The following is a 10,332-nucleotide window of genomic DNA, read 5'->3' as shown; positions in this document are numbered from 1 at the left end:
TCCCTGCCAGTATGAACCAGTTGTGCTCCACATGGTTCCAGTTGCTCTCTTTCACCCTCCATTTGGTTCCAGTCACTCCCAGTTCCTTCCAGTATGATCCCATTTGCTGCCAAGCACTCCCAGTCAGCCTCAGTGCAGTGGCACTCACTGCCAGGATGATCCCAGTCACCTCCAGCGTGATCCCAGTTGATCCCAGTAGAAGCCCAGTTTTTTCCAGTGACCACCAGCATGTTCCCAGCCACTCCCAGTTCCTCCCAGTTTGGTTTTTTGGGGGATGTTTGGAGAATGAAGAAGTGCAAGGCTGAGCGGAAAAGGCCCCTCGGGGGGACATCGGGGGGTGACGGTGGCGGCTGGCGGCAGAGGCAGCCTGGAGGAGCAGAGCCCTGTGTCCCCCAGGAGCCCAAAGTGGGGAGCCCAGAGAGGGGGGAGCGCCGCCATGGGCGGGAGCCTGCAGAGGCTGGAGAGGGGCAGGGGGGACTCCTTGGAGCCCCTGCAGCCCGGAGCAGAGCATGAGGGGAGAAGGGAGCCCAAAAGGGAGCCCAAAAAGCCCCGGCATCCCTGAATGGGCAGAGCGAAGAGGGGGCAGCTTTTGGGATTGCTGGGACTGCCAGCAGCCTGGGGAGGGCAGGCACCGAGGAGAAGGGGGACCCCCAATGCAAGCGTGACCCCAGCAGCTGGGACAGGGGGAACCCTGAACACCAGAGGGGAGGGAGCAGGGACGGGGAATTCCTGGGCAGGGTTTTCCAGTGCTGAATCTTGGTGTTTGGGAGGTTTTTCTGGAGGTCAGATGGCCGGTGAATTGTAGAGATGGACGTGGGCAGAGGGACCTTCAAACTCAACATGCTCGTCCCTTGTTTTCCCCAAACCAGGATTTCCCATTGTCACTTCTTGTGAGGTAGTGAGGAAGAGGAAGATGTCCCTGGGACACAGAGTCAGGTGAGGAGGAAGTCAGTGCCCCTTTCCCCCTCTCTCCTGCTCCATCTCCCAGCCCAGCACAGCCCCCAGCTGCAGGACAGCCTGGGGGCATCTCCTTGCCCTTGCCTGTGGCCCGGAGGCAAATGCCATCCTGTCCTTGTCCTTCCTCCCCCAGAGCAGGAGCTGAGCATGGAGAGCAGGGAGGACAAATCCCCGCAGCAGAACCTCGTGGCAGAGGCCGTTTTGAGCGGCTCCACGGCGCAGGAACCCAACGGGGAGGAAAAGCCCCAGAGATGCCGCACGAGGAGGGGCTGCAAACGCAGATGGCGGGGATCTGAGGGGGAAAGAGCCAGCCTGGGCCGGGAAGGCGGCCGGAGATGGAGCCAGAGCTCGGAGCTGGTGGTCCATGAGCAGGTTCCTGATGGGGAGAAGCCCCACAAGTGCTTGGAGTGTGGGAAGAGCTTCAGGTGGAACTCCCACCTGATCATCCACCACAGGGCCCACACTGGGGAACGGCCCTACGAGTGTGATCAGTGCAGGAAGAGGTTTCAGACCAGCTCCAGTCTCCTCGTGCACCAGCGCACGCACACAGAGGAGAGGCCCTTCCGCTGCCCCGACTGCGGGCAGGGCTTCAGGCACAACTCCCACCTTGTCAGACACTGGCACATCCACACTGGGGAGAGGCCCCACGAGTGTGAGGAATGTGGGAAGAGCTTCAGGCACAGCTCCACGCTGATCCAGCACCAGAGGACCCACACTGGGGAACGGCCCTACGAGTGTGGGGAGTGTGGGAAAAGCTTCAGCCAGCATTCCAGCCTGATTGTCCACCAAAAGATCCACTCTGGGGAGAGGCCCTACGAATGTTCCAAGTGTGGGAAGGGGTTCCAGATCCGATCCCATCTCTTCCAGCACTATCAGATTCACACAGAGGAGAGGCCCTTCTGCTGCCCCGACTGCGGGAAGGGATTCAGGCACAACTCCACCCTCGTCAGGCACCGGCGCATCCACAGCGGGGAGAGGCCCTACGAGTGTCCCCAGTGTGGGAAGAGCTTCTCCAGCAGCTCTCACTTGACCCGACACCAACGGAGGCACCGGTGAGGGAAGCCCTGCGAGTGCCCCGAGTGCGGGAAGAGCTTCGTGCGCTGCTCCAGCTCCATCCCCCACTGCAGGAGCCACGCTGGGCACAGCCCTGGTGACCCACATTCCCTGTGATCCATGATGGGAACACACCTGGCTCCTTGTCCTTTTGGTTTGGCCTTAATTTTCCTCTGATTCATCTTGAAAAATGCCAATCACTTGTTCTAAAATTTTGAAATTTTAGTAATAATAAAATAGTTATGAAAATAGTAATAATAATTAGAGCTATAAGAACTTGGACAATTAGAATTAGGATAATAAAGGACCATAAAAAGCGTGGAATTACAGACGTCTTGGTGTGTTTTGCTCTCTGCCACACAAAAGCATGCCTCGCAAACAAGGGATTAACCCTTGAAAGCAATAGCCTGTTGCACATTCATATATCTCATGATCACATGATTCAAAAATTCTTTTTAAACAAAGGGTGTTTTCTGGGTATTGTCAACTTCACCCCTCATTTTGTCCATCAATATTTTGGCTCCTCGAAGTCTGTTTTTTTCCAATAGGGAGGCAATAATTATTCTCTTGGGATTTTGGTGTCTTGTTGCTGTTATTTCAGTGCAAAGAATTTCTAGATTATCTTATCCATTCCTTGATCTAGTTAGAAAAAGTATCTTACATTGCAGTTTCTATTTTAATATTGTGTTATAGCCTAAAACTATATTTACCACACTACGTAAAAAGGATTAATACAGTACTACAAATTAATACAACATAACTTTCCAAGACATCACATACAGTATTCCTTTTAATATTTGCAAAGAGTCCGTCATATAATATGCATTTTTCACAATCCTCCCTCTTTCTTTTTATAAATCATTTGGCTTGAGCAATATTCCTTGTTTCTAGCCTTCATTATTCGCTCATTTTTTTCACAAATCAATCTCGCTTCTTTGAAGGGGTCTTCTGAATTTCTTTGTTTCTTTAACACCATAATCCTTTGCGCTGTTTTAGATGTAGTCGTCTTTTGGTCCATGGGCATGGTCACTACTTGCAGGCCTTGAACTGCACTGGTGATGAGCCAAATGAAACAGCATCAAGCAAGGAAGAAATATTAGAGCAGCTATAGCTCATAAAAGGAAGAAGCCTAATTTCTTCTGAATCATGATTTTAAAGGGTCAAGATTTTACTTGAGTGTTTGAACCAGTTCATAATGAAGTTAGATACACCAGCAATAGGTTAATGATTATTAGATGCTTAACCTAAAGCTAATTGTTATATTATGAGCTCATTTGTAGAAGGAAGTGGAGCAAGTGAACCATTAGAGGAACATACTGAAACCAGTAGAACAATGCCCAGCACCTGGACTCTGTGTCAATCCATCATGAAGCAGGGAGCCTTGGATGGTGCCAGAGGGTCACAGAGAGCTGATGAAGACATTCCTGACTTCAGCCCTTAAGACCACTGACCCAATTGGAGACCACCGACCCAATTCCAGAGAAGAATTGCGCAGGCGTGAAGGACTAATGACCTCATTTTAATACAGAGCAGGGAGGGGAGGTGCTGGGTTTTGCATATGTATTATTTTGGGAAATAGAAGGCAAAAAAATCCTTGTACAACACTGTCACACATTTCGGGAACAACTGCCCCGTGCTGCCTGCCAGCGTAATAAACACACCACTTTCTAACTTGGACTAGTTAGAGTCTTTGTGCATGATTTTCAGTTTTAATGATTCACCATGATGCCCCAGAGTGTCACAATGTTATCCTTGGTTTCATTGGACCCTTCATCCCATGGAGATCCACAGTGTTCACTGTAGCCCCCTTGATTCCATGAGGCCCTGCCATGCCGTAATGGCCCCTTGGTTCCAGTGGGTCCTAAATGTCAGAAGAGTTTCCACTGTTCCCTGAGCCCCCCCAAAATCACTGTGGTCCCCTTGGGTCCACAGGGCCCCACAGTGTAACAATGGACTCTTGGTTCCGAGAGGTTTCTCAGGGTCACAGTGATCTCCTTGGATCCGCAGTGTCACAATGGGCCATTGGTTCAATGTGGCCCCAGTGTGCCAAAATGGATTTTGGTTCCATGAGGTTCTGCCATGTCAGAATGGACCCTGTGTTCCATGAGTGTGCACAGTGTTGCAGCTGACTCCTTGGCTCCATGAGGCCCTGCCATCACCAAACCTCCGAAATATCAGAATAAGGCTCCTTAACACTAATTTGCTCTTTAAGAGGGGATAATTTATTCAGGCCTGAGGTTTAGTGAGGGATAACTCCTAACCTTATGTGGACATGTAATTCTACCAGTGTGTGCTTATATAGAGTTGCTAAATGTGTATTACAATTTACCCATCTCCATAAAACCCACCCCAAGTTCCCAGTTTCAGTCCTTCTTTTTTCTCTGCATTCTTTGGCCAGATGTCCTCTTCTCTTCCAACCATCCTTGCTGGGAAAACAGCCCCTGCATGCCTTGTTCCTGTGCTAAAAGTTCACAGGCATGGTAAAAATTGAATTAGCCCTTTTGGTAGCAAGGCCAAGGCTTTGTGTGGCAGGCAGAGGCAGGCAGGAGGCAGAGCTGTCAGCAAAGGAAGGGGCCAGCCAGGTGGGGCAGCGGGGGATGAGGACAGCCTGCAGGGACAGAGGCCAGGGCAGGGACACCGTAGGACAGCCTGGGCTGCACAGGGCACAGGGATGGGCAGCAGCTGCCAGGCCCTGACAGAGCCACCTTGGGCAGCACTTTGGCCATGGCTGCTGGCCCTGGGCCTGAGCCAGGAGGGGACAAGTGACCCTGGCAGCCCTGGGGCCTCCTTGCCTCCTTGTCCCTGCTCAGCAGCCTGGCAGGGGCCACCCCATGGTGCTGCCCTTGGCATTGCACATCCCCACATCCCAGTGCCCATCCCGGGAAGAGCCCTGAGCAAGGAGGGAGGGACAGGATCTGCCTGGCCAGGGGCTGGGGCTCAGGCCTTGGGCCTTTGCATTCCTGAAACACATCCAGGTTTGCTCAGCACCAGAGACTGAGCTTGCCTTGCTTGTCCCCAGCTGTCATCACTGCCTCCAGTGTTCTGCTCTCCCTGGAACCTGGGGACACTCTCTCAGTCCTGTCCCTCACAGGATCTATTTAAAGTACAAGAACCTTCAGTATTTCAATGTCACTTTGAGCTCTTGAGAAGTTTTTTGAGCACACTCTGAAGGACTGAGTCTGATGCAAAGAGCACAAAGCCCCAGAGGGTGATTAAAGTCCTGGTGGTGTGTCTGTGCTGCTGAGCTGGGCCGGGCTCCTGGCCCAGAGGCAGCTCCTGGCAAGGGCAGCGCTGCAGAGAGACAGCTCTGGCCAGGAGCAGCTCCTGGGCACAGCCCAGCAGGGCTGGGGCACTGCCAGGGCAGCTCAGGGACACGAGCAGGGCACAGACAGAGCTGACAGGGGCTCAGCACTGGCAGGGGCTGGGGGATGTCCCAGAGGGGGCTGTGTCACAGCAGCACCTCTGTGGCTGTGTCCTTGAGGCACAGAGCAGCTGTGATGTCAGAAAGGGGCTGTGTGACATCACAGAGTGGGCTGTGTGACATCAGTGAGGGGGTTGAGACATCACAGAGCCAGCTGTGACATCATAGAAGGTGGTTGTGTGACATCAGAATGAGGGTTGTGACATAGAGTGTGACATCACAGATCAGCTGTGTGATGTCACAGATCAGCTGTGTGATGTCACAGAGAATGTTGTGACATCACAGGGTTACTGTGACATCACAAAGCTGCTCTGTGACATCACATAGCAGGCTGCGTGACATCACAGGTGGCTGTATGAAATCACAGGTAGCCTGTGACATCACTGGTGGATGTGTGACATCACAGTGTCTGTGTGACATCACAGGGGCTGTGTGACATCACAGGGGCTGTGTGAGGTCACTGGGGAGGTCACTCTGCCCCAGCCCCCCTCACAGCTCCCCCAGAGCAGTCCAACCCTGCTCGTGCACAGCGGGGTCCCCTGTCCCCCCGGGTCCCCCCGCCCCCGGCGCCGCAGCCTCCCCCAGAGGATGTTCCACGAGATCAACCCCAGAGCCCGGCACGGGGACGGGGGGCTGGGGCTGTGGGGGTGGGACAGGGGGACAGGGACCCCCCAGCAGTGTCTGTGTGTCCCCCAGGGCCAGAGCCTGGGCCAGGGCTCCTTCACCCTGTTATAGATACGTATTAGAATATTGGCTTTTCACAAATATTAAAATGGATTTTATATGTGTGGTGCTAAAGTAACTTTGTTCTAAAGACATAGTTTATATTTCTGTTGTTAATTAAGCTTAGCGAAATGGCTGGTTGTGTTAAAATGCCTGCTTGGATGGGATAACATCCAATGAACACAGGATGAGGACACCTGTACAGATCTGCCAACTGTCAGCACTCAGCGTCTGAAGGCAGAGTGGAGCAAGGCCCAAAAACTGGAGGTGATAAGAATGGACTGAAACCACAGCCAAGGAATCTGCATGCTCTAAAAAAGCAGATCCAAGGAGGAGCCATGCCAAACAGTTCTTGGAACATGTAAACTAGTTTGGGGGAAAGTTTGCTGTGCATGAGGGTGTATGAATATGCAACAGGCTGATGTAAGGGAAAAGGTATTTAAGGGGTGTCCCAGAAGGTAACAGGGTGCTCTTGGCTGAGTGGTGTAGTATGAGAGCAGAACATGCTCTTCTCAAAGAGGTTTCCAATCCAAAGTTACACCAACTGATTTGTGCATTAACATGCTTAATCTCCCACAGAAAGCAACCTTACCATATCATGCACGTGAGGTCACACACCAACCTCCCAGGTATCATCACAGAAGGAAACAGGGAATTACATGCATTGGCCGTGGCAATAGAGACTGCTAATGTCCCTGAGATCTTTGCCCAGGAAAAGTTGTCACACTCATTTTTCATCAAAATGTGCCTGCCCTTATCAGAATGTTCAAGCTTTCAAAAAATCAAGCAAAAGCTATTGTTGCCACATGTCTGAACTGCCAAAGCTACCAGATACCATCTATAGGGACAGGAGTCAATCCCTGAGGCCTGAAGAGCTGCCAGCTGTGCCAGACAGATGTGACCCACTTCCCACTTTTTCGGAGATCAAAATACGTGCACGTATCGATTGATACGTTTTCAGGAGCAGTATTTGCACCAGCTCATCCAGGAGAGACCACACAGCACACCCTTAAACATTTCCTCCTTGCCTTCGCTACCCTGGGAGCACCAAAGGAGATCAAGGCTGATAATGGACCTGCCTATACCTCTTGTAAGTTAGAGTTCTTCAGTGAGTGGGGAATAGAACACAAGAAAGGCATACCTGCAAATCCCACAGGACAATCCATCGTAGAAAGGACACATCAAACCCTCAAAAGAGTCCTCAATCAGCAACAAAGAGAAACAAAAATCAAATCTCCAGTGGAAAGACTTTGCAAGGCTCTCTACATCATCAGCTTCCTAAATTGTACAACAGAGCCTGACCCCCCAATACTTCACCACTTTGCAAATACCACCCAAGCAAAGTTCACTGAGAAACCACCTGTGCTGGGGAAGGACCCAGAAACACATAAAATTTCTGGGCCTTTCCAATTGATTACCTGGGGAAGAGGGGATGCCTGTGTTCTACTACCATCTGCTCCTGGATGGTACTCAGGAAAAAACATAAAACCATACCCAGGCAAGGCAAACACCACTCCCACAAACACTGACAAGAATTCCCCTGAGTCAAACACAAGACCTCCTCTAAACCAGACCAGTTCTGCCTGGAGACGAAGACGTTGCCAAATGTCCACATACAGAAGAAAAGACCATCCCATCACGGGACAGCAGACAAAACAGAAAGCTGAACAACATTCTGCTGCATCAAGCCATAAGCCAGACACAGCCTGAACACAAAATTGTTCTCTGAATTATATGTTATTATCACTTTATATGCTAAAAAGCCCTATTATTCCCCTTTCTCAACTCTTACCAAAAACTCCTAACTTTATACCCACTCCCCCATCCTTAGTTTAAGGAAAAATTAAAAAAAAAAATAAAAGAAAGAAAAAAAAAGGGGGGAGGGGAAGGAACCGAGGAAAGGAACAAAGGAGAAAACCCTAACCCTCCCCTCCCACCATCAAGATAACAAATTTTGCTTATATTCCCTATCAGAAGCCCCATTCCTGTCCAGAGATGAAAAATGTCTCCGTTGGTGCTGTCCTCACTGCTGCCTGGATGTTCCTCACGTACCGTGTGCCATCGGCTGGATCAGCCCACAGCCTGGCCACAATGTCTGGGTAACCTCAGCAAGGACATTCAAACAGGATAACATGTGCTTATCCATGGGAAGCATGGATAACCCACTTCCCACATGTCTGGTAGGAATTCCCTTCGTAGCCGATGCCTGGCCCGTCTATAACTCAGAGCTCCTCCTCACCACAGGTAAGAGACCCAACCTGGTGGATACCTGGGACCAGTGGACAAAAATGCTGCCCAATGCTCTTGAGGAACCCCAAGAATTGGACCTGTTGGGCTCCTCCAAGGCAACATACTGTGTCAAATTTACTTTAGACATCCAAAAAATAATTGGCCAGAAACTGACCAGACCAAAATCAGATACGGGAAAGACACATCACCAATTAACAAAGCCTATAACCCTCCTGATTGGTGTAATTACACTGCTCGTGTGATCTCTGTATCCTCTCTTCACCTCAAAATACTACCCAAGGGAACATTTCTCATCTGTGGTGACTGAGTATGGGCTGGGATCCCCTCATGGCTACAGGGAGGTCCCTGTACCCTTGGAAAACTTTCTACCCTCACATCAAATATAACCTTGCTACATAACTGAAAAAAAGAAAGTGAATGAAAATGCCACAAAAGATCCTACACAGGATTTGATGAAAATTGCAATCCCAAATTATACGATTGGAACAAACCAAAAAGGATTGCTGTCTCCCTATTCCTACCATGGGTGGCTGCAGCTAAAGCCCTTGGTGAAATGAATCACCGTGGGTGCTGGCTCAGTAAGCAAGCCAGCGCTACATCGGCTGCCCTGAGGGATCTTTGAAAGGAAGAAGAAACCACAAGACATGCACCACTCCAAAATCAAGCAGCAATTGACTTCCTGCTGCTTGCCCACGGACACGGCTGCCCAGACTTCTCCTCTCTCTCCCTGCATCTGCCAAAGGCACTCGGCAAGCCAAGAGCTGAAATCACAAATGAGCTGAGAATCACTAAAGAGCTGATCTCAATAAAGAGCTGAGCTTGCTAAGACTGCCTGCAGCTCTGGAGCCTGCCTGAGGGGCCCGGACAGGTTGTGCTGAATTGGACTTCTCTGTCTTGGGCACCCACGGCAGCTGGGGCCGGGGAGACCCCGAAACGCCGGAGTCGCCTCAGGGACAAGGTGGGCATCGGGCACAGCTGGGACTCCATGGTCTCACACAGCTTTCCCAGCCTGAATGATTCCATGAGTCTGGGATTCTATGAAGGCATGATTCAAAACAGATATGAACTCCAAATCTACCATATACACAGATATTACACAGGTCAAAATTTACATGAAAGAAATTTAAGATGATTCTTTAAGATTGAAATAATCGTATGTCAATGTTGCATATAGGTAAAGCCCTATAAAAGCAGAGCCTTGTTACCCTTGTAAAATGATGGCTCAGGCCTGCTGCTTGGGCTAAGTACAGCTAACAGCTAGCCTGACAAGTTCCTGTGAGAAAGGAATTTGCACCTGTGAGAGGAAAGACTTCTACCCACATCTTCTATGCAGGAGACAAGAATGGAAACAGCGTTAGAGAGGAAAGGTTTTGACTGACACCTAGATGAGCAACTACTAACCAATGAACTGAGTTGCAGTAAGTTACTAAGCAATTAAAATCAAACACAATGCCTTCAGAAAACCATAGAAATATGAGCTGTGAAGAATAAAGATGGGCTGTTGTGCATGAAGAAATAAGTGTCTTGTCTGTCTCTACAGCGACATGTGAAGACAGCATTACATGAGCTGCCCTTGGGTTTAACATCTTCAATGAAAAGTTAAACTGGGCCTCTCTGTTAAGAAAGGGTTATTGGTTCAAATGTCCTTGTCCTTGAAGAAAATTCAAAAGCCTTTACAGATTGATTATTGCTTATGTAAACACAAACACCTTCATGTAAACATGTGGAAATATATTCTGATTGAATATATTCAATTATCGTTATTGACAGACCAATGGAAGAGAAAAAATAATCAGATTTTGTAGGCTGACGTCTTCCCTCTAATACCTGGCCTTTCTGGCTGAGATGCCAGACTCATGAGCACACTGCTTAATTCTTTTTCAGTTCAAGATGAGGCAGAGTTGCGAGAAAAGCTGTGCCTCCAATGA

At 49.8% G+C, this 10,332-nt stretch overlaps 1 protein-coding gene across 1 annotated transcript; it reads left to right on the top strand.

Moving 5' to 3' along the window:
- Nucleotides 1–648: 648 nt before the first annotated feature.
- On the top strand, nt 649–10,332 carry LOC135309331 (zinc finger protein 239-like). The gene is made up of 3 exons (XM_064435482.1): nt 649–936; nt 1,091–1,954; nt 10,289–10,332. The coding sequence occupies exons 2-3, from the start codon at nt 1,105–1,107 to the stop codon at nt 10,330–10,332; spliced, it is 894 nt and encodes a 297-aa protein (XP_064291552.1). The 5' UTR covers nt 649–936; nt 1,091–1,104.

This window comes from Passer domesticus, chromosome 10 (assembly GCF_036417665.1).
Source record: "Passer domesticus isolate bPasDom1 chromosome 10, bPasDom1.hap1, whole genome shotgun sequence".
Lineage (NCBI taxonomy): Eukaryota > Metazoa > Chordata > Aves > Passeriformes > Passeridae > Passer > Passer domesticus.
Note: the sequence above shows the minus strand (reverse complement) of the source record. Positions and strands in the feature narration are given on the sequence as shown.

Excerpts from the sequence above, each read along its gene's own strand:
- LOC135309331 (XM_064435482.1), top strand. The coding sequence starts at position 1,105 with ATGGAGAGCAGGGAGGACAAATCCCCGCAGCAGAACCTCGTGGCAGAG. Across the intron at positions 1,955-10,288 it reads GCCCTACGAGTGTCCCCAGT|TTCAAGATGAGGCAGAGTTG; the intron begins GTGGGAAGAGCT and ends ATTCTTTTTCAG.